Source organism: Culex quinquefasciatus, chromosome 1, assembly GCF_015732765.1.
Source record: "Culex quinquefasciatus strain JHB chromosome 1, VPISU_Cqui_1.0_pri_paternal, whole genome shotgun sequence".
In the NCBI taxonomy this organism is placed as follows: domain Eukaryota; kingdom Metazoa; phylum Arthropoda; class Insecta; order Diptera; family Culicidae; genus Culex; species Culex quinquefasciatus.
In genome coordinates this window covers 80,946,432-80,970,696 of record NC_051861.1, presented here as the reverse complement: position 1 = coordinate 80,970,696, position 24,265 = coordinate 80,946,432, and the positions used below count along the sequence as shown (strand labels likewise).

Here is a 24,265-nt window from a genome sequence, read left to right as displayed (position 1 = left end):
CCCTGTAGATTCTGTGAAATGTGATCCGTTCTCAGAATCCTCTCTGCGGTAAACACAACGCAGTAGGGCTGGCCGCTTTAATTTTTGTAATACATTTTCGGGTGTTCTCGGATGTACTACAATTATTAATAATGACAAGAAAAGTGCTTGGGGCGTAATCTAATCACAAGACTTTCCAGCATGCTTTCATCGGACTGGCTGCGTTCGTGTTAGATTAGATTAGATTAGATTAAGAATTTAAGAATTTAAGAAATTAAGAATTTAAGAATTTAAGAAATTAAGAATTTGAGAATTTAAGAATTTAAGAATTAAAGAATTAAAGAATTAAAGAATTAAAGAATTAAAGAATTTAAGAATTTAAGAATTTAAGAATTTAAGAATTTAAGAATTTAAGAATTTAAGAATTTAAGAATTTAAGAATTTAAGAATTTAAGAATTTAAGAATTTAAGAATTTAAGAATTTAAGAATTTAAGAATTTAAGAATTTAAGAATTTAAGAATTTAAGAATTTAAGAATTTAAGAATTTAAGAATTTAAGAATTTAAGAATTTAAGAATTTAAGAATTTAAGAATTTAAGAATTTAAGAATTTAAGAATTTAAGAATTTAAGAATTTAAGAATTTAAGAATTTAAGAATTTAAGAATTTAAGAATTTATGAATTTATGAATTTATTAATTTAAGAATTTCAGAATTTCAGAATTTAGGAATTAAATAATTTAAGTTAGACTGTAATCCATATTCATACAGACTGCAGTCCCGATTGACCTAGTTGACGGTACAAAACATAATTTATAGAAAACTTTCAATAAAATTTACTTTGACCAGATTCCATTTATTAAATAGTTCAATGTGGCATAATGGCGTTACCTTTCAAGAAACAAATAATATTTTTTTTGAAAAACTAGGATTATTTTTTTAATATTCAGGCAACTAAAAGGCGTTAATATAATTTAAAAATATATTCAAATTAATAAAAAAAATACAATAAACTTTATGACTCATTATTTTCTGTATGATTCAGTACAACTTTTATTAAATTTTTGAAGTATTTTAGATTTTATTTTACCTGTGTTCTCCTTCATTTCAAAATCATTTATGAAAAGAATGGGAAATGCTGGAAATTATGTTATAACTTTATTAGAACGAAATGCTATAAATAATTTTTATTAGGTCCTTGTCGGTACTGAAACCTGGTTAGGAATGAGTCTGCTATTTATTATAAATGCAGTTTTCTCAAACCTAAGAAAAACCTAAAACTACAGAGGATCTTGTGTGTAAATGTTAGTGGGAGGGAGCCAATTACCCGCGGCGTATTAAGAGAGACTCCTAGTTCATAATATTCTAGCATAAATGGATCTAAGATCGTTAAAAAATATAAGCATGATCCATTTCTAAACGTTTCAAAAGTTGAACTAGATTTAATCAATGAAAAGTTCTTAAATGTTGAGATAATTGCAATAACTTAACTAATCAATAATATCATTTTAAGTAAGAATCTTTTTTATCTGAAAATCTGTACAAATCAGTACGGTGACCCAAATATCTGTCATCTGTACGTACAGATTCTGTACTCAGATCTTTGCTGAAAATCTGTACCATGACAGATAAATCTGTACATGTGGCAACGCTGCGACCATCACTCGGCTGCGAAAGAGAAGAGAAGTTTTAAGAGACGAGGAACGCACCGAAATATGCATCAATGATAGTGCGATGGTGATGGTTTACCTACCCTGATACTGCGAAGTCCAAGTTACACTAAACCCCCGGAGGTTGGTAACTTTTTCATTTGACACTCAGTTTGTACTAGAGATCCTGAATAGGGAGACTGGACGACAGAATTTGACGTACCCAAACAGACGCGAGTTTGACGTATCCAAACGAGCATTTGCCTTTACGCCCAGCAAAACTTATCAGTGTTGCCAAGCTTTAAACATACGTTGCCAGATCGATTTAGCAAGCTTAGACCAGTCTCTCTATTTAGGGTCTTTAGTTTGTACCCCGTTGGTTTGACTCAGGAAGGTGCTGTGTCCTATCCCTCGCCTAGACCAGACCAAAATCCACGATGAAGCTGTAAGACCAAATCTGTCAGACCAAGACTGTCAGACCAAATAGCAAAAAGTAAACAATCTTGGTCTTCGACGTAGGTGCACACAAATCAAGAAAAGAAAATTTGAAAAAGATTTTTATTTTTCCAATTCAATGACTGGGTTTGGACTGCAAAATTGAATGTACGTCAGAAAATGATTAAACAGTGCGGCGTCTTGTACATCGTCAATTTAATAAGCAGTTAAAAGCCTTATTCTTTCCCTTTAATTTTTTATCGCGTTTTCGGTTGAAAAATCTTGAAATTATTCATATCAAGCAAAACAATGCCAAAGGGCCGTTGTGGGTTTGTAAACAAAGAGTGTGTCCTGCTCATGCCAGATGTAAACATCCTCTAGCGTGAGCAGGACACACTCTTTGTTTACAAACCCACAACGGCCCTTTGGCATTGTTTTGCTAGATATGGATTTGTGATTCCTCTCTTTCCATCATTCCCTTGGTTTGACTAATGATACGTTCGTTTGATGGCTAGTTCCACACTGAGTGCCGCACTCAGAGCTGTCAAAGTGTTTCTTTGAAGAAACTCGCGCTAGTTCCGCACGAGTTTCGCCGCCATCTTGGAACTGAAACTCTAGTGCCGCACTCGATATTTTTCAGTTTCATGCGAGTTCCAAGCACACTGAAAAAGAATGTTCGTTTGAACCAAAACTGGCACCGACGAGTGTGGCAATCAGTGCCGCACTGACTGTTCAAACGAACGTACCACTAGTGTTGAGTAGCAGAACAGAGCGAAGAATGTCGATTGAAATTTCCGCCCTTTGAGGTTATGTATGCGAATTCTGTTTTGTTAAATTCCAGCGTTCAAAACAACTTTTGAGCAAAAATTCGAGCTGATACTTTGTTAACTTTTGATGCTCTATCATTTTAAACAATATTATTTTTACAAAATTATTATTTTTTTGATTTTTTTTATTGCGTTAATTTATACAGGCCAAAAAGTTTACACTCGTACTACTTGAATTTTTTCTCAAAAGTTGTTCTAAGAGCTGTAAATTCAATTTTTAGTTTGCATTCCTATGTATCCGAACAGCGAAAATTTAAATCGACATTCTTCGATGCTTTGCGCCATAAGTCGGAATTTTTGAGCTTTTAATCGCGAATAGAAAGTAAAATTCAATATTTTCGCTAAATTGTTAATATAATGATAATTTCTTTTTTATTCATTGATATAAATTTATTTATCAAACTAAGAAAATACAGCAGTATTACAGACATTTGAATAAATTTAGTGAGAAGTCTTGTTTTAACGCCGGGATTTAAGTAAAAAAAAAATTCTAGAAAAGAGTCTACCAGGCAAATAACTAATCAATTTTGTTTTGTAAAATAAACTAAATTTTAGCAATAAATATAACTAACTACAAATACAACAAAATTCTTCCTTATCAATTAAGAAACTACAACAGCAATAAAAATACAGAAAAACTACTTTTACAACAACAACATTTAGGGGCAAGCCAGGCAGCACAGCAAAGACGTCCCGGAGACGACGGCGGTGGCGGCGTTGCCGTCGGTCGAGTTGACCGACGAATGGTCGTCCGCATCGTTACCGCCGCCACCGGCGTTACCGGCCGTGTACGGGTCCGGCAGGCGGTCGCCCGGGCTCAGTCTTACCTTGTTGAGCGCGGCCAGCACCTTGTCCGGCATGTGGTCCTGCAGCATCACCGGCGAGATGAGCACCTCGTCAAAGTCCGTGTTGTTGGCCCAGATGGCCTGGTAGACGGGTTCGTGCTTTTTCAGGATTTGTCTGTTTTTGGGAAGGGAGATTTTACTTGTGTTAGAAAATATTCATGAATAACTTAATTTCTAGGTTAGGGTTTAAAACTAGAGGACGTTTTGGGGGGTTATGGTCACAATCAGGTCAAATTTTGTGACATTTGAAGGTTGGGGTCAGCAAGTGGTACTCAACAATTGGAATTCTCAAAGTCTAAGGTCACAATCAACGTGGTTCAGCTAAAAACAACTCAATTAGATAAAAAAATATGAAAATAACACGAGGAAACATGATGCAAACAAACGCAACCAAGATGACAGCAAGCTAAATCTTATTGGAACTTGGAAAAAAGAAAGGTAGAAGAAAGCTTAATAGAGAGGTTATGTTTTGCAAGGGTGGGTTGAGCAGGTGGTTTCACGTGAATCGCAGAATAACGGCATCCGATTTGATTACTAATTGGATTTGGCTTCGTGGAGTCTCAATCAGAGAACACACCGACCGACTGACGACGGGGTGGTGGTGGGTTGAATTTAATTCGTTTCGTGACCTTGGTGTGAGCTCTGATTTGCATGTAGCTTTTGCTGAGGAAAGCAGCACATAGAAAATGTTGTTTACTCCCGTAGCAGATGATGGTTGGGTGTGAACATTTCCATAATTTGATTGACGATGTGACGAACGAGAATAAAAATTCATTTAATGAATTCGTTTTTTCTGTCACGATTTTTGCTTTGTTGTTTTTTTGTTTGTTGTTTGTTGTTTTTTATTTTTTTTCTTGTTTCTTGTTTCTTGTTTTTTTTTATTTTTTGTTTCTTGTTTCTTGTTTCTTGTTTCTTGTTTCTTGTTTCTTGTTTCTTGTTTCTTGTTTCTTGTTTCTTGTTTCTTGTTTCTTGTTTCTTGTTTCTTGTTTCTTGTTTCTTGTTTCTTGTTTCTTGTTTCTTGTTTCTTGTTTCTTGTTTCTTGTTTCTTGTTTCTTGTTTCTTGTTTCTTGTTTCTTGTTTCTTGTTTCTTGTTTCTTGTTTCTTGTTTCTTGTTTCTTGTTTCTTGTTTCTTGTTTCTTGTTTCTTGTTTCTTGTTTCTTGTTTCTTGTTTCTTGTTTGTTCAAAAAAGCAAGCCTTAGTGCTCGATTAAGTACTCCTCACACCTTCGATGATTGGAAGGCATGTCGACAAATATGTGTTAGGGTTTGTTTTATTTTTGTTTTCTGTTATTCGTTTTTCATTTTTGGGTCATTCTCCGCAAACCCACACAGCAGATGCCACGATCCATCTTTGATTTCCGTGAAACTCTGTTCCAAGGGGTAATTTTGTCCCTGATCATCAATCCGAGGTTCTTTTTTCGAAAAAAAATCCCAATTTTTAGCAATGCACGAGCTACAACAAACTACCAAAGGGTCATTATTATGCACCGAAGCGCTAAACGAACCTCCTGATCAGTCGTACAGTTGTCACCTGCATTCGACTGACTTGACTCAAAAGTCATCCGAATGAGTCAAGAAGCAGCAAATCGATTTTTGTTGTTTGTTTTTTGTTTATTTTGTACCACTAATTGAGATTTAAATTTAGATATCAGCAACTTACGCAACTTATGACCTGAGTGATGAATAGAGCGAATGCGTAACGTGATTTTCGAATGATCCCACTTTGTTTACATCTACAGGAAGCTGTTCAAGCACAAGCATGAATTTTTTCTTACTGATAAATGAGCTGTTTTATAATCAGTTGTTTGTGTTTCATTTTTGCTTCTTTTTGATTTTTTTTTGCTGGAAAATTGATTGTGTTGTAGGTTTTCAAGCGGAATCAAATCGAGATTAAGGCAGCTTCTGGATGGATACAACCGCGTCGATTCCATAAACAACTTCAATCCATAATTATAAAAAAACGATCTCGCCTTCAACTTTTTGAAGATTTCTTAACTTTAGCTTCAGGTCCTCATAAGCCAAAAAAAATCATTCTTTCAAAAAAAAAAAAAACATATTTTCAATGATCGATAACAATACTCTCTACTTTTGGCGAACAATAAATTGGTTCCACTTTGACAGTTCAAAATTGAGGCCGTTTTGCGAACCACTATTCAGCACCTAGCTTATTACACTAAAAAAATTCCCTCTTTTTTTTTAAATAAATAATAATCAAAAAACGACAATTATTTCATCCGTGTTTTTTTCTAAATAGTCCTCATCAAAACCTAAAACTTTTCCGAAGACACCAAGTCGATCAGAAAATTACATATAATACGTAGGTAGTTACGTATTATTTTTGTATGGAAGACTACCAAAATTGAAAGAAGAGACTTGTATGGGTGAACGAAGCACACAAAATGGCTTCTTTGGTCTGCGTTGTTTTGCACATTTGAACAGCAAGTTTAATTATTTGTGACTACAGTTTTGATTTCATGTCAATGTATAAAATAAACTGGCACTAGACATTTTCCCTTCAACTTCCATTTGTCACCCAATTGATACCGAAAATAGCATCAGACAGATTGGTGCGCACCGCACGTTGCCTACCTTCCAGGCGCCCCGAATGCAACAGCAGAGTGGAGGCGATGGGTTCAACTTGTTGTACATGACACAAACCGTTTGACACTGCTGCAGTGGGACCAAGTTCAGTTGCAACCGATACCGGGTATAGCACGGTTTCGATATGGTGCCAAAAACGAAACCAATCATTTGGACAGCTTGAGAAAAAAAAGCCTGCACAGAAAGTGAAAAAATGGTCGCTGTCTATTTTAATGGTCGGCCCAAACACTTGTCCCCGATCAACGTTTGAACATTTAGTGTTGGCACTGCGCTGGCTGTTTTTGCCAATCAACTGAATCTGCTGGATTTTTTTTTGTGAAGTTTGTAGGGCGTTACACACGTTATTTTTTTTTATTCCGAGCTGACTGACCTATTTTCAAAAGGTTGAGGAGAAAGTAAAGGTTGAATAGGGGGTCGTCCCCCGTTGCATCCCTGGTCAAAGTTACAACTTTTAAATTAGATTGCAATGCAGTTGAAACACAGGCAAATAGACGAAGAACATATTTAAAACAATCGATGAACATTTAATTACGTTTTCGGCCAACAGATTGCGCTAGTGTCTAACATATAAAAAAATATTTTAGTTTGAAGTTCACCTGTCTGTGGTGAAAACTCACGGAGCTTTCTTGTGCCCTTCGGGGGAGTTGGACGGAGACAGGGCAGTAAATATCGTACTTTTAATGATTTCTCCCTTCCGAGAATAGTGTGGAGAACAAGTTACATGCAAATCTAGTTAGTTGAGTGACGAGGCAGATCGCAATGGTTGCCCTTCGTCAGTAATGAAATTTGTTACGCAAAACTAAACCCAATCAACGCAAAAGAAAAAAATAGACAAATCGTCAGTTAGGAGAGGGTTAATGAAGGTTAGAGGAGCAAAAACAAGTTTTTTCGTCTTATAAATGACTAATCCAAATCAACTGCACAACAAAAACGGAAAGCTACACGCTAAATGAAAACTCAGCAAAAAGTAAATCGCAGATAAAAAAAGCAAATTTTCTCGTTTATTGACGCAACCAATCTAGGTTTTTTCCCCATCTGCCTAGGATAACATATGGCAGCAGAAGGGAGGTCACACGTGTTATGCGTGATAGTGTGAATTTAGGAGCCAGACAGTTTTTGACGCTAGATGGCGGTGTCGACTGGGAGGGGGCACATACGTGTTTCGACTGCTGAGAGATATTGCTTCTTGGGGGATACCAGTGGAGCCAGCACGACGGAGCACGGAGTCTTGGATGGCAACACTGGTACGTTTACTCGGGAAAGTACGTGAATTTGGTTTGAGAGAAAATCATCGCATGGGTAAGTCGAACGTAAATCATACCAATTAGCGGAGATGGGATATCTTGAATTCTTTTTTTTTTAATTTAAAAAAAAATCAAATAAATAAAAAATCTTTAAAACAATGTTCAAATTTGGATTGAGACAATCAAAAATTTAAGTTTAGGCAAAATTCCGTTTATAAATAAATTAAATTAATAAATATTCCGGGATAATATTTGCCGAATCACGTGAACTTTGATTTAATGCTTGAACATTTTCGGAGGTCCTAAAATATCCTAAATGGTCACTTTTTGACTGGTTCTTTTCGAAGAAACTTTAAAATGGATTGTAGGCTAAAAATTTGGTCAAATCCAAGAAGTTTGATGTGTCTTTGGAACCAGTATCCGGAACATCCTATTTGACGGTTTTTTTTTCTAAAAAAAACTTTAAAATGGATTACAGATTATGAATTTGATCAATTCCAAGAAGTTTGATGTGTCGCAGGGCAATATTTTGACTGGATCTTTCAAGGACCCTTGAAATGGGTTAACAAGTAGAATTTGGTTGATCGTAGGATGTTTCATGCGTCACTTGTTCATTTTGAGTGGTTCTAAGAAGTGACCCCAAAGAATTCTTTTTTTTATCAAGCTTTGTATTGCGGAAGTAAAAGTTCGGTAGATTCCAAGAAGTTTGATGTGTCGCATAACCATTTTAAACCAGTTGTAAGACAACTTTGGTTTCTTTGGAACCGGTATCCGGAATGTCTTCTGAAAAAAAAAAATGTAAGCGCGAAGGGAGAATAAATTTAAAAAAAACTAATCACTATCACTAGCTCCGGTATAAATTAGTAATTCGGAGGGTTGGGGTGGGGCTACTGGGGCACACAAATCTAAACTAGAGAAAAAACAAAAGCACTTTCTATTAGCCGCGGGTTTCAAAAAACGAATTCCAAAACTAGCAGCGTACCTCCAACCTCTGTCGAATCTGTGTCTGTGGCCAACAGGGTGTGCGAGCGCAAAGATGAGCGAGCGAGACAGAGATTTACGAAATGTACGCGCAAAGAGACATAGAGAGAGAAAATGCAGCACAAAGAGAATAAAAAAACAAAAACAAAGCGTGAGCGAATTTTTTTTAGCGTACACCCAAACGACGAAGCTCTGACCGATTTCGTCTCATCTCGTTTGAGTGTGTGAGTGTCTGACAGAGAGTAGCAAGCGGTGCGCGCGTGATACGTGCCGCGAACGTATGAGTGAGAGTGCGTGCAATGAGAGGTGTGACAAATGAGCATGAGTGGCGTGGCACGGCGTTGATGATGATGAGTGGTACGCCAAAAGTAGGTCACGTTTCCATGATGACGCGGCACGTTTGTTTAATTTGTTTATAGGTGCCTTAATTTTGTCGATTTTCCGGCCTCGTGGTGAAGAATTGCGTCCGTTTTTGTCACGTGGCGATGATGATGGCACAATTCGGAGTAGAGTGGCTAATGGACGACAAGCGTTCAGGGATCAACGGGGAGTGCCTATTAGGAGCGACACCATGTTGATACCCGCCATAAATCAAAGTTTATGAACCGGAAGTCGGTGGACGCTGGACGAAGATACGAAGAAGAGCACTGATTGATAATGGAGGTCAGTTGTTGATGTCCCCTGTGGACTTTTCATCGTTCATCACAGATTCAATTTCGGAAATCGTTGGAACTTTAAAGAAACGAACTTGAAACTGTTCCATTTCCGATGCAGAATTCTCTGAAACTGCTTCAATTTCCGCATCCAGCTAGTCATTCAATTAGACGCAGCTGCTCTAATGAAATTGTCACGCCGTTTCGAGCAGCCAAGTGGATGGAAAAATCTCAACTAAGGTAACAAATAGAGGTAGAGAGATGAAAAAACTAGAAGAAGTGGCTGAAATGTCAACAGCTCTCGTGTAACACGCGAGTTGGAGTCGTCCATAAGTTCCTGTTTGCGAGGAGAGGTCGTAGATTCTATCCCAGCTAAGGATTCTGTAGAGCTTTAGGGAAGCGAAATTGAAATGGTTTGAGAGAACTGTCGAAAAGACTAACTAATCGTAAATCATTATCAATTCTTGTACAAAAGGATTTGAATTTTCCGAGATTGATTTTTGTACATTTTTGACGAATTTGGAATTTGTAACAACCTCAACCTCCAACCATCTTGGTTGTTTTGACAGCTCTCTCGAACTCAACTTGAGGCTCCTCAACACGAAAACCAAGTTCTGAACAAGCGCGCTCTTCACAGTGCCATACTTGCATCCACTTTCAATTTTCAAAACTGCATGCCGTCGTTGTCACTTGAATGTGAGTTGGGCAGGATTCTGCATGTTAGTTCGTATGTCGTGTGCCACCATCATCGTACTTTTTTTTCCCCTCTTGGAATGGCTTCGACAGAAAATATGACCCGGTTCGTTCTTTCTGCCTTTGTGCCAACAGTCAACCTTTGGGACTTCTGGCAGTAGGGAGTTTGGGGGAAATTTTTCCGATGAAACAGACAAGCAGACAAAAATGGACTTGGAGCAAAAGTTATAGCAAAACAATGCGATAGGGCCGTAGAAAATTTGTAAACAAAGAGTGTACTCAGTACTTTAGAGCCGATTTAAATTTGTGATACATATTATTGTTTACACCGACAAAGCTTTTATTTCTGAGTACAATGACCCTTTATATGACCGCAAAGGATTTGAAACGAATTATGAAGCGAAACGTCATAAAATTCTATCGAAACGTCTGACAGCTGTCAAAAGCACGAAACCAGTGAATCGACGAACAAATACAAAAGGGTCTAAATGTAAACATAAGTATAACAACCTAATTTGACGTTTGAGTGCTTTTTAATTCGAAGATTTTTTTTAATTAGCGAGAATTCGTTAGGCCGTGAGCGTGCTCATGAACAGATCTGGAGGTTTTATTTTTAAACCACCTTGAGTCAGTTTTGAGTGTTATAAAACACCCAAAAAGCAAAAACTGGAAATTTGGTTTATTGGACCTTTTAAAACAACTCCAGAGATTGTTCACTGTTTGAATATATTTTGAGCGTTTGGCAGCGATTCTCTTGGATGAGATAAATTTCGCTTATGGAGAATGATTTTTGAGATAATTCTATCGCTAATACACAAAAGGAACAATTCAAAAAGAACTCTGGCATCTTTGTTGTTGTTTTATCCAAAATATTTGCTCCAGAATACCATTTCTGTCTGCTTGTTTGTGACCGGCCAGAATTACCAGCAGTCAAGAGAGTCAATTTCGAAGCCGGAAAAATCCCTGTCACCATCGTTCCCGCCAAACAGATTGCACTTGAACTATGCTCCGTGGACCGGAAGTGAAGTGTCCCACCCGGAATATAGCAATTCGTTACTCTTGAAAACCCTGATACTCACTCTTCCTGGCTAGGGTGGTGCCGCACGATGTGAATGATCCGGCCAGGCGGGTACAGCGGATGGTGGAGCGTTAGGGCGATTGAGTTGTCGTTCGGATGGACCGTGCTCTGGCGGGCACTGTTCCGGTCCTGCTCGTACCGCTGGACGTTCTCGTCCTTGGTGGACATTTCCGTCACGGAGGTGGGCTCCGGACCGCAGCAGCAGCAGATTACGGAGCAAGCGATCGTTTTCCACTTCGGATCTATGCTGCGCTGGATGGCGTTGATGAGGTCCGCCCGGAGGGCCTCCATCTGATGGAGGCCGATCCGGGGGGACGACGTCTTTGCCAACCACGACGGAGGTGATGAAGGATTTGCTGTACTCTACCGCGGGCATGCTGGTGGGAAGAGAACAATGACGAAGGTTAGCGACAGTGACAGATGGGGACGGGTAGAATTCTCCTCTACCTCAGCAGACCCCCTGGTGGCGAGTAGCTGTAACAGTGCAGATCGTCGTACTCTTGCTTCATCAGAATCGCCAAGATGGCGGCGGTTCCGGCGCCGAGCGAGTGCCCAACAAGCACGAGGCCAAAGTTTTGCGTCCCCCGGGCTGGATTGTGGTTCATGGCCCGCTGGATGAGATTCTCCTCTTCGAGTTTATTTTTGATGTAGATCGCCGCCTGGACCATGCCCTTGTGGCCGAGCCAGTCCTCCCGCGGGGGATTCAACGGCAGACAGTCACCCTCGGCGTTCAGATCGGTCAGCACGTCCTTCATGCTGAGCGTCCCCCGGATGCTGACCACGATCTTGCTATAGTTGTAGTCTACAGCGACGAAGAACGGAGTCTCGCCAATGTCTACGTGATAGGTGGCGTAGATCACTTCGACCTGCAAACACAATTCCGAAACATAACTTTAAAGCTAACTCAGGAAACGCTCTCTTAGTACTAACCTCCCCAACCGACAGCATCTTCTTGAGGGCGGCGTAGTTGCACAGGCAGCAGTTGTCCTCGACCACGTCGGTTCCGGACTTGCGGCGGCAGCACGACAAACAGCAGGTCAGTTCCGAGCCGAGCTGGCAGACTCCGGTCTGCGAGTGCGTCATCAGGAACATGGGCCACCCGTAGGCACCCTGGGCAAAGTACATGTACCGGATTACGGTCTAAGGGGAGGGCGAAAAGGCGGTAAAGTAGTAGGGGTTAGTATGGGTAAGGTAAGAATATGACAAGTGGCGCAGTACCTGGAAGTGGTCGTAATCCTTGGAATCGTTTAGAGCTAGGAACTGAGTATTGGCGGTAACCGGAACCCCGGAAAGGAACTCGTAGGTGCCGTTTTTGCGCTGAAATATCAAATTCTTTAGTGCCAATGAGACAACAACTTGTCACACAACCAACCTGTCTCACGACCGCGTCCCGTTCCAGCTTCTGGAACTTCCGGAGCAGCACCAGCCCCGCCACCACGTCCGACGGAACGACGTCCAGGTCGCGGAAGAAGTCGCTCAACAGGCGGGCAATATCGGTGAACGAGTTCCGGCTGCGGTCACTGTTGCCCATGCAGCAAAACAGCAACCTGCACCGATGATCCCAGCTGTCCTGGTACGCTCGGATCACCTTCCGTTGGCGCCAATTCCGACTCCGGCTGCCGCTTCGTTTGTAGTTGAAGCGGGACTCCGATTCCCGCATCGACCGTTGGTACTTCTTCATTTTGACCCAGGATCGGCCGGCCGGGTCAAATGTGCACCAGATCGTGGTGACCATGCTGAATATCACCAACAGATTACAGATGATGACCGCCACGATGGTCTCTTTGGGCTCCTGGATGGGACACTCGAAGTAGTGGTCCTTGAGCCACACGATGCCCAGACACAGCCAGGTGAGGTCCACCAGCATGACCAGGATGCGGGTGTACAGGAGGTAGGGCATGGCCACCCGTGGACCCGTGTCCAGGATGCTGCCCCGCATCGACACGATGCAGATGGCCACCTCGAGCAGGATGCTTACTGGAGGGGGAACAACGAGTTAAATATTGATGTCGTGAAACTAGGCACTTTCTACTTACATCCCAGGATCCCGAGGTAGCCCAGCTGGAAGTACCACAGCAGTTCTATGCAGCGCACCGTCCGATCGTACTGGAACACTCCGGTGACCACTCCGAGCACTGTGAGCCTGAAAGAAAAGAGATAAGAAACGCTGATTAGAGTATTCCCGTTAATTTTGCGTCGACGTTTTGGTTAACGAAGGGATATCCTGATTCAATTAACCCCGTTTAAAGAGGTGAACCCTCAAAGGGCTCATCAAAACTTCCATAAAATTAAAAGCTCAGCCTATTTTCTCTTTGGGATGATCCCGCAGGTATTTGGGCGGTCCCTTAATAAAAGTCAACAGCCCAACTACCGATATTATCCAGCATCATGGCCCCAGCATCGATGGATTCGAAAGTTATTTGCATATATTTTGGCTGAGATGGTTCCCCGGCCTATATCTCCGGGCAATTATTCCCACACCAAGGAACCGAGGAAATGTTGGCCTCGAGCGTGTGGTCTGGGAAACTTTGGTTTGGTCCGCTACCATGTTTAGCGGAAGGGTTGGTATCACAATTCGGTTAGGTGAACAGTAAAAATCTTGTTTATTTTTTTAAGTTCTTCCTCCTCTACACATTCAGATACTGTGTTGTTGTTTGAACATTAATGCTTTGAACTCAATTCACTTCAACGAATCTTCTCTGTAATAAAGTTTACGCAGTTTGTCTGACCCCTTTGACGTTTGTGATTTTCCAACGCACTGCAACGCATTGGCGCACAGTATTGCGCGTATTCCCGAGAAAGACACGCGGCAAACCAGTCTCGAAACGACGCGCCGCACTTTCGGCAAATGCGTGCTGTCAAATCCCATACTGCGCGTTTTGTTTTTGTTGATCTTCTTCTTCGAATCGCCTGGCATTGTTGCCGGGTATGTTTTATATTGCACAAAAAGTGCAGAAAATCGCTGGCAACAATGTCTATGGCATATTCTGAAATGCCGCGCGGCGTGTACCTTTGAAAGAATCGGACAATACAAAGGTTAATAAATCGAAGTGGTCGTGGTCTTGTCATACAGCCTTTTTTCGAAACGCGTTTCAATGTTTGACCTCGAATAAACAAATACTAGACAATAACAAAAACGTTTTGTTTGGCTAATATTTCCGTGCATTGTCCCACAATTTGGTTGAATTTGGTTGCCGGAGTCTCGAGTTATAGTAAAACAATGTATTCAGTAATCGGGCATGGAGGTGCGACAAAACGCCCTTGACTAAAATCTCCTTGGGAAAGTTGTCGCACTTGCAAATGGCACGATCAGAAACTTCTTTCATATGAAGAGTGACAACATTGCACGTGGTTTTTACAGGTTTAGCTTTTAACAATTGCCTTAATGACTTTATGTCTTTTTACTGTTAATCATATCTCCTATCTTTCAGTACGAGTATAGTACGGTTTGGTGAAAAATTTGTCGTTCCAGATAACAGCGAGGGTTAACACAAACAAACTTAATCAAATCAGACCCCACAAAGAAAAGAAGCCTTCTAACTCCCTTCTTACCCCCTCCGATTAGGGCGGTTCAGGAAGTCTAAAAAATTGGCACCCAGTTCCTTCCAAGAAATTTTCTTCTTCTTGATTTTTTTCGCCCTCCCTTCCTTAATGTAATCAGGCTACGGGAGTTCGGTGTCGTCGCGGTTAATTTGGAAAGACGACAACCGTCCTCCTCGCCGGTGAAAATCTTGTTTCGGGAATTAGATTTTCCGATGGTTTTGCGCCTCAACGGAATCGCGTTTGCTGGATCGAGTTTGAATCGACTTCTGGTGTGAGAGCGCTCTTCGGAGTAGCTCAAATGAAGCTGGCGCTACCTCAAAATTGAGGTGATTATGGTGTGTTAAACACATCAAACGATGTGTTGCTTGAGGTTAACGTGGAACTCTTGGAGATTTCGAAATAATGATCAAAAGATTTTTTTTTATTGGTTTATGTTGGTATTTTGGTGTTTTAGTATTCCTGCATTTTTATTTATTTGTATTTTTGTACCTTTTTGAATGTTTGTTGTTTTGTACTTTGAATGAATACATCATTTAGTTATCCATATCCCGAAGTTAATTCATTTCAAACTATTTTTAGCATTTATGAACATAATTTACAAAAAAAATATCCATAGCAAATCGAAATTGAATCGTTCACCCCAAAATTGATCACGAACCACTAGAATGGCGAAACAATAAATCGCTCCCGTTTCGTATCCAACATTTGTTTGCTTTCCATCAGCTTGCGGTTGATCACCTTGGGAATCCCTCTTCTGGATTCGCAGATTTTTTTCTCCCGCCCCAAAAAACGCTCTTTTCCAACCCGCGGGGCATCAGCTTATCAAATCGTAAATTTCGTTGCTTTATCGTGCAACAGCCCATAAACGTCAGGTTCACCTGCTTTACCTTCTCTTCCACCTTGCTTTTTCCTTGGACGACGATGCACACACCTGACTGAGTTTACCACATTGCTCTCCGTGCCTTCCTCGGCGTGCGTTCGTTCGTTGGGGGGGAGTTCTCAAATAAAAAGGGCCGATCCATTAAATAAATCCATCACGACCTCTTTTCATGGTGCGAGTACGAACGCAAACAAATAACAACAACCAGCAGTGCCGGTGGGAGTGGGTGGATGGGTTGTTTTATTTTACAGTCTTGCCTGGACCTTGGAAAAAATATTACTCGAAGCTTGACGGGATTTGCGAAGAGCTTTGCGAGGAGTTTTATTGGTCGTAATTTCAACTGGGAGCCAAAATCAGGTTGTGGAGTTAGTGGAACCGGAGAAATTAGTTAAAACTTTAAAATTTTCAGATTTCAGAATTTTCAGTAAAAAAAAAAATTGTTGTAAAAGGTCTTAAAAAATGGTGTCTTCGGCATACTTGTTTAAATGTAAAGTTTCATCCTTAAAAATTGCATTGTTGGCAGAAGACTTTTTCAATTTTCTACGAAAACGGTCTTTTTTCTTCAATTTTAATTTTTGAATTCTGTATCTTTTGAAAAAAAATCTGTTTCTTTTGAAGGATTTTTTTTATCGATTTGGTGTCTTTAGCAAAGTTGTAGGTATAGATAAGGACTACATTGTAAATAAATGATACACGTTTAAAAAAGTTTTGGTGATTTTTTTTATTTAACTTGTTCTTCATTTGCAAAAACACACTATTTATATATGTTTTGGAGGACATCAAATGCCAACTTTTCAGAAATTTCCAGGTTGTGCAAAAAATGTTTGACCGAGTTATGAATTTTTGAATCAATACTGATTTAAAAAAAATCGAAATATTGGTCGCAAAGTTTGTCCACTTCATTTTTCGATGTAAAATTGATTTTTAATCAAAAAGTACTTTAGGGAAATTTTGATAAAGTGCACCGTTTTCAAGTTGAATACATTTTCAGGTGAATTTTTTGAAAATAATCGCAGTTTTTCATTTTTAAATAAGTGCACATGTTTGCCCACCTTTGAAAAAATATTATTGAAAAGCTGAGAAAATTCTCTATTAGAGTGTAACAAAATTGACTTTTGGCGGGCATTCAGGGTTTGTTCCGGAGAGCATACTGAGCCCAAATCCCAAATATGAGCTTAAGACCACATTCATTTGGAACCCCGATCGTACAGGACTTCAAGTTCAAAGCGAGGTTCCAAATTACTGTGGGCTTAATTGGACGTAACAGGAGCTTGCGCTCCACCCTTCAATTTTAAATGAGATTCAACCCGTAAAAATACTTTTTTTTAATGTCTATTTTTCATGCAATTTGGCCGCTAATGCGTTATTCAAAACCATCACTGGCGTGTAGGCCTTTAAAGTTTGGCATTTTTTCGAAAAATTGTCCCCGGCAAAAAAAATATGCGTCGCACCTCGCGACGCCCGAGACGCCATTTGATTTTGCCGGGGCCAATTTTTCGAAAATATGCCAAACTTTGATGGTCTGTATCGAGCTGCAGGGTGCTCCAAACTTCAATGTTATATATTATAAGTATTTTTACGGGTTAAATCCCATTTAAAATTGAAGGGTGGAGCGCACGCTCCTGTTTCGTCCAATTAAGGGGTTACATACATGTAAATCGGCAAAAATGTCAGAGGTTGGTTTGAGCACACACTTAAACTTTTTTCAAAATCTGTTTTCAGGGCATTAAAATATACATTTTCATCTATTAACAAAACAAATTTGAAGACATTTGGTTGTATCATTGCCGAGATATAGCTATTTGAAGTTAGCAGTTTCAAAAAACTGCTTCGACCAAATCGGCTCAAAATTTTTGTGCAGACTCGTTAAACCGGTCCCGTGTGCATGACGGAGGCCGATATTCAAAATGTTTATTTTAAAAAAATGATAAAAATATTTTTCTGTTTTTGATATAAAAATCGCTAGTTTTTGATTTTGAGTGCATAATTGACAAAGGGAGCGCGTGGTCGTAAAAAATATTCGGAGTGAAAAGTGATTTTTTTGTGTGTGCCTTTTGTTTCGCATTTTTATCGTGAATTGTGATATAGTTTTCGATAAAAACGATCCGAGTTCGTTAGGTTTATCGCGTAACAAAATTATTTTGATTCATCAAGAACGTCGTGTGGTGCGCAAGTCTTTTTTGTGTTGAAAAGACCTTCCCATAGCTCTGTAGCTCGGAGGGCTCGACGTCGGTTGTTTGTGTGTTAAGCCCTCTCCATAGCATCGTAGCTCGAGAGGCAACGAAAATCAATACCTTATCTAGCTAACAGAAAGAAGATCGGAAGGCACTTGATGATTGAGTTCGTCGCGTCTATTCCGTAACAAATTCATGAACTAAATGATTATATAATTAAAAATCAGACTACGCTATCATTGCAGCATTGCGTTTAACACCTCATTTTATAAATAAATATTATTTGGTTTTATCTTTCCACAGCCGGCTGTCTAAGATTAAACAATTTCATTTAAAATTTAACAACAGTTAAACGGGAAATGTCTCATCCGCAGCAACCGATTGTTTGCCTTGAGAATAAAATATAATACCTTTCAACAAACACTATGATTTTGGGTCGCATCATCATCTTCTATGATGAATCCTGACCAAACACCCTATCCTACTAACCAATTTTCAGGTTCCTGGCGCTCGTGGGGTGTAAGCACAGAGTAAATCAGCTGCCCTAGTAGCAACCTGCGCTAACTAACATTCCCGTCCCTTAAAATCGAGATCTACAAACTGACATGGCGGGCGCCGTTGGTGGCCAATGACTGTTACCTATTCGCAACTGATCTTGTTTTGGAAATCATGGTGTTTTATCTTTTCAGCGCATTCATACATGCTGTTGATAAGGGAAATACCACTTGATAGTCGAAGCCTATGATCAGTAGTGCTGAAAGGATATTACGGTTCTGTTCAGCAACGGAGAAGGACAACCATGGGTGGTCTCTCATGCTCATGCTCATGCTCATGCAAAAATCGCTAGTTTTTGATTTTTGTATTTTTTAAAAATTCAAAATTACAAAATCGGGCTTCGTCATGCACACGGGACTGGTTTAACGAGTCTTCACCAAAATTTTGAGCCGATTTGGTCCATCTCATCTCGAGATATCGTGGCACCCGTAAATCAACTTGGTGTTCAGAGAAAAACGCTCAGAAAGTTAGACAGTTGGCTTTGCGCATGGCAAAATTCTGAACTTAAATCGTCTCTAACTCAGTTAAATTATGGAATATCTTTATGAAACTTTCAGGAGTGATTGAAAATCATCTTTTAATGGATTTAATAAATTTTCTATAATATGAATTTTGTGATTTTCTACATGTATGTAACCCCTTAAGCTCATATTTGGGATTTGGGCTCAGTATGCTCTCCGGGACAAACCCCTGAATGCCCGCCAAAAAGTCAATTTTGTTACATACTATTCTCTATCCTTTATTTCTAATATTGAATATTTGGCCCTTTTGAAATGTTAATCTTGATTTAAAAATTTTAAAAATATTTTTATAAAAAGATCGGAAAATTTCACGAATATTTCATATTTTAACATTGTAATTCGAACCATTAGTTGCTGAGATATCGACGTTAGAAAATGGTGGGTTGTTTGGGTGAGACTTGGAGAACATAAATTTTCATGTTTTTAAACCTTTGTATGGAAATATCTCAGCAACTAAGGGTCGTATAAACAAAGTTCATAAAAGCAGAACACAGAGAATTTTTGAAAAAAATAACTCGGTTAATGTGAACGAAAAAATATCCGAGCAAAATGCGTTACAGTAAATTTGTAAAATTTATATTTTATGCAAAACATGACCAAAACTCAAAGTTTTATAGTGCTTTGGAAAGGTCTTCACCTGAACTTTATGTTAAAAATATAAGAAGACTACATTTTCCATTAAGTTTTACTAAAAAAGTTAAGTAAACATTTACTGTTATACATATACTAACATCAGTAAGAGAATAAAAACATGACTTTTCATTAGAAACATAATCATGCGACATATCTAACTTCTCAAAATTTCATGAATAGTCAATCTGTAACAAAATTGAACTGATTCAGCTGAACCGGTTCGCCCAACCGGTTCAATAGTTGTACCGGTTGAACATTTCTGGCACAAAATTTATCATGCGACATGTCTAACTCTTTCAAATGGCCTGAAAAGTCATTCTGTAACAAAATTGAACCGATTCAGCTGAACCGGTTCATCCAACCGGTTTGATAGTTGTACCGGTTGAACATTTCTGGCACAAAATGTATCATGCGACATGTCTATCTCTTTCAAATGGCTTGAAAAGTCATTCTGTAACAAAATTGAACCGATTCAGCTGAACCGGTTCATCCAACCAGTTCGATAGTTGTACCGGTTGAACATTTCTGGCCAAAATTTATCATACGACATGTCTAACTCTTTCAAATGGCCTGAAAAGTCATTCTGTAACAAAATTGAACCGATTCAGCTGAACCGGTTCATCCAACCGGTTCGATAGTTGTACCGGTTGAACATTTCTGGCACAAAATGTATCATGCGACATGTCTAACTCTTTCAAATGGCCTGAAAAGTCATTCTGTAAAAAAATGAACCGATTCAGCTGAACCGGTTCATCCAACCGGTTCGATAGTTGTACCGGTTGAACATTTCTGGCACAAAATGTAGCATGCGACATATCTAACTCTTTCAAATTGCCTGAAAAGTCATTGTTTCAAAATTGAACCGATTCAGCTGCCCTAAAATCCACTAATTTGCATATTTTTTCCTTAAAGTAGACATTTTGACGATTCCAAAACACTAACATTGAAATTTGGTGCTGTTTGCATATTTCCCAAGCCTGCGAAAATTTACTGTAACGCATTTTGCAGGCTTCGGGTTGTACAGGGAAATATTTTTCCTCGGGTCTTGACTGTTAATAAAATCCGAATATCAATGTTTTTGTGTTCTTTTTGTTTTGTGTTTTATGTTTTTTGTTTTTTGTTTTGTGTTTTATGTTTTGTGTTGTTTGTTTTGTGTTGTTTGTTTTGTGTTGTTTGTTTTGTGTTTTGTGTTTTGTGGAAGGGTATTTATACTTGAGAAAATACGAGTGGTTTAATAATAACCTGTTTTCTTTGAATTTGCAAAATAATTCCAGCTGTCGAAATTGGTTTTTTTTTTTAAACAGAGCCAAAATCTGGCCCCTAACCACTCCCAAGCACTCAAAGTTCTGCTTGAACTTCCACGTCATGAAACATAAAAAATTGTAATAATTTGCCTGGGGCATGTTTTTCCATTGCCACTTCATTAATTCGTCTTCAGAGTAGAGTGAGTGCACCGTCACCGCTCATGCTGGTCTGGTGGGGGTGGCGCCACGTGGACCCTTAAGGTGAACTGGGTGTGGAGCTGGATGGGGTACGAAAATGAATCAAAGCAAGAGCTGTGCACATAATGTTGTAAGGTAAGGTGACACTTTTTGAGCTTTTTCGTTATAAAGTGGGATTTTTTTTAAATGAACATAATTCAAGGGAAAAATAAAAGAGTCTTCTACCCTAGTAAGGAAAATGATGGTTCCGCGCCACTTGCAGTCTCTTTCTCACCCTCTTTGTCTTAGCCTCAGCTTGTTATTTTTTAATGCGAAAGAGAGTGCTTTTGTGGGTGCCACTGGAGGACCTCCCGATGGGACTTTGTGTCCAGTTTAAAGTGTCCCTTTTTACATTGTTCTTGGTGTTGTTGAATGAGTGGCTAATTTATTTCACGCCACGTAGATTTGTTAAGCATTTTTTTCTGGATATTGAGCTCTACAAACAAAATGAATAACAATCATTGTGATCTGCTCGATTCGAATTGTTAATTTGTGTCCGTTCTCCAGCATTGCTACTCAGAAGGCACAGCGACGAGTTTAACTTTAAACAGATGATTAGCGTCTTCGAGGACTGATTTAAAATGTCAATTTTTTAAGTGAAATATTCCTAAAGCTCACTTTTTTCATCAAAGCTCTTAAACATTCACTCAATGACCCAAATCTTCTCCATCCCATTTCACTCGTTTTTTTCTTTGTTGCAACACTGCAAATTTGTTTTTAATTTTTCTTGCTTCTATCGCCAAAGCATAAACTAAGTAGATTGCACTTGATGAAGCGAAAAGAAACAGCTAGATTGTATTGCAATGATTTCATCCACTTTTCATTTTATTTATTTTTTACGACCTCAATGTGCTTCTAAAGGAAAAAAAAAATGGAAAATCTTTTTTTTCTTCTTTTCGCATCCTAGCGAGTGGAATAATTTCTCTCGTTAGCACTTTATTTCCATCTCTTCTCTTCTCTTCCCTGGCCCAAGGAACAACCCCCGGATTAAGCGAGGTGGAAAACTGAGCTTCGGAAAAGTATCATCACTTGGTGGGTGTTCAGGGTGGTGCTCGTGCCCCTCGAGGTGCAAACTGATCAGCGAAAGGAAAAATCCAGACCAAACGCGTTGAGAGAAAATGGTTTTTGTTTCACTTTTTTTTGTTGGGTGGTTTTCCCTCCTTGGAAATGGAGTCACCGAGCGTGGTTTATGGATCAATTTTCTTTGGGAAAAGTAAGACATTGTCGCTAATGGTTTTCCTTAGAAAGAAAGTGGAAAAGTAAGAAAGTAAGAAGGTAAGAAAGTAAGAAAGTAAGAAAGTAAGAAAGTAAGAAAGTAAGAAAGTAAGAAAGTAAGAAAGTAAGAAAGTAAGAAAGTAAGAAAGTAAGAAAGTAAGAAAGTAAGAAAGTAAGAAAGTAAGAAAGTAAGAAAGTAAGAAAGTAAGAAAGTAAGAAAGTAAGAAAGTAAGAAAGTAAGAAAGTAAGAAAGTAAGAAAGTAAGAAAGTAAGAAAGTAAGAAAGTAAGAAAGTAAGAAAGTAAGAAAGTAAGAAAGTAAGAAAGTAAGAAAGTAAGAAAGTAAGAAAGTAAGAAAGTAAGAAAGTAAGAAAGTAAGAAAGTAAGAAAGTAAGAAAGTAAGAAAGTAAGAAAGTAAGAAAGTAAGAAAGTAAGAAAGTAAGAAAGTAAGAAAGTAAGAAAGTAATAAGTAAGAAAGTAAGAAAGTAAGAAAGTAAGAAAGTAAGAAAGTAAGAAAGTAAGAAAGTAAGAAAGTAAGAAAGTAAGAAAGTAAGAAAGTAAGAAAGTAAGAAAGTAAGAAAGTAAGAAAGTAAGAAAGTAAGAAAGTAAGAAAGTAAGAAAGTAAGAAAGTAAGAAAGTAAGAAAGTAAGAAAGTAAGAAAGTAAGAAAGTAAGAAAGTAAGAAAGTAAGAAAGTAAGAAAGTAAGAAAGTAAGAAAGTAAGAAAGTAAGAAAGTAAGAAAGTAAGAAAGTAAGAAAGTAAGAAAGTAAGAAAGTAAGAAAGTAAGAAAGTAAGAAAGTAAGAAAGTAAGAAAGTAAGAAAGTAAGAAAGTAAGAAAGTAAGAAAGTAAGAAAGTAAGAAAGTATGAAAGTAAGAAAGTAAGAAAGTAAGAAAGTAAGAAAGTAAGAAAGTAAGAAAGTAAGAAAGTAAGAAAGTAAGAAAGTAAGAAAGTAAGAAAGTAAGAAAGTAAGAAAGTAAGAAAGTAAGAAAGTAAGAAAGTAAGAAAGTAAGAAAGTAAGAAAGTAAGAAAGTAAGAAAGTAAGAAAGTAAGAAAGTAAGAAAGTAAGAAAGTAAGAAAGTAAGAAAGTAAGAAAGTAAGAGTAAGAAAGTAAGAAAGTAAGAAAGTAAGAAAGTAAGAAAGTAAGAAAGTAAGAAAGTAAGAAAGTAAGAAAGTAAGAAAGTAAGAAAGTAAGAAAGTAAGAAAGTAAGAAAGTAAGAAAGTAAGAAAGTAAGAAAGTAAGAAAGTAAGAAAGTAAGAAAGTAAGAAAGTAAGAAAGTAAGAAAGTAAGAAAGTAAGAAAGTAAGAAAGTAAGAAAGTAAGAAAGTAAGAAAGTAAGGAAAGTAAGAAAGTAAGAAAGTAAGAAAGTAAGAAAGTAAGAAAGTAAGAAAGGAAGAAAGTAAGAAAGTAAGAAAGTAAGAAAGTAAGAAAGTAAGAAAGTAAGAAAGTAAGAAAAGAAAGTAAGAAAGTAAGAAAGTAAGAAAGTAAGAAAGTAAGAAAGTAAGAAAGTAAGAAAGTAAGAAAGTAAGAAAGTAAGAAAGTAAGAAAGTAAGAAAGTAAGAAAGTAAGAAAGTAAGAAAGTAAGAAAGTAAGAAAGTAAGAAAGTAAGAAAGAAAGTAAAGGAAGAAAGTAAGAAAGTAAGAAAGTAAGAAAGTAAGAAAGTAAGAAAGTAAGAAAGTAAGAAAAGTAAGAAAGTAAGAAAGTAAGAAAGTAAGAAAGTAAGAAAGTAAGAAAGTAAGAAAGTAAGAAAGTAAGAAAGTAAGAAAGTAAGAAAGTAAGAAAGTAAGAAAGTAAGAAAGTAAGAAAGTAAGAAAGTAAGAAAGTAAGAAAGTAAGAAAGTAAGAAAGTAAGAAAGTAAGAAAGTAAGAAAGTAAGAAAGTAAGAAAGTAAGAAAGTAAGAAAGAAAGTAAGAAAGTAAGAAAGTAAGAAAGTAAGAAAGTAAGAAAGTAAGAGTAAGAAAGGAAGAAAGTAAGAAAGTAAGAAAGTAAGAAAGTAAGAAAGTAAGAAAGTAAGAAAGTAAGAAAGTAAGAAAGTAAGAAAGTAAGAAAGTAAGAAAGTATGAAAGTAAGAAAGTAAGAAAGTAAGAAAGTAAGAAAGTAAGAAAGTAAGAAAGTAAGAAAGTAAGAAAGTAAGAAAGAAAGTAAGAAAGTAAGAAAGTAAGAAAGTAAGAAAGTAAGAAAGTAAGAAAGTAAGAAAGTAAGAAAGTAAGAAAGTAAGAAAGTAAGAAAGTAAGAAAGGAAGAAAGTAAGAAAGTAAGAAAGTAAGAAAGTAAGAAAGTAAGAAAGT

The 24,265-nt window shown here is 38.0% G+C and overlaps 1 protein-coding gene across 1 annotated transcript in view; it reads right to left on the bottom strand.

The window, feature by feature from the left end:
• Nucleotides 1-24,265, bottom strand: part of LOC6049174 — a 160,627-nt gene that overhangs the window by 12,135 nt on the left and 124,227 nt on the right. The window contains 9 exon segments of the mRNA XM_038249882.1: nucleotides 3,716-3,848; nucleotides 8,560-8,583; nucleotides 10,984-11,294; nucleotides 11,296-11,359; nucleotides 11,430-11,848; nucleotides 11,913-12,122; nucleotides 12,201-12,299; nucleotides 12,355-12,959; nucleotides 13,019-13,125. Coding sequence (XP_038105810.1) covers nucleotides 3,716-3,848; nucleotides 8,560-8,583; nucleotides 10,984-11,294; nucleotides 11,296-11,359; nucleotides 11,430-11,848; nucleotides 11,913-12,122; nucleotides 12,201-12,299; nucleotides 12,355-12,959; nucleotides 13,019-13,125 — 1,972 coding nt within the window.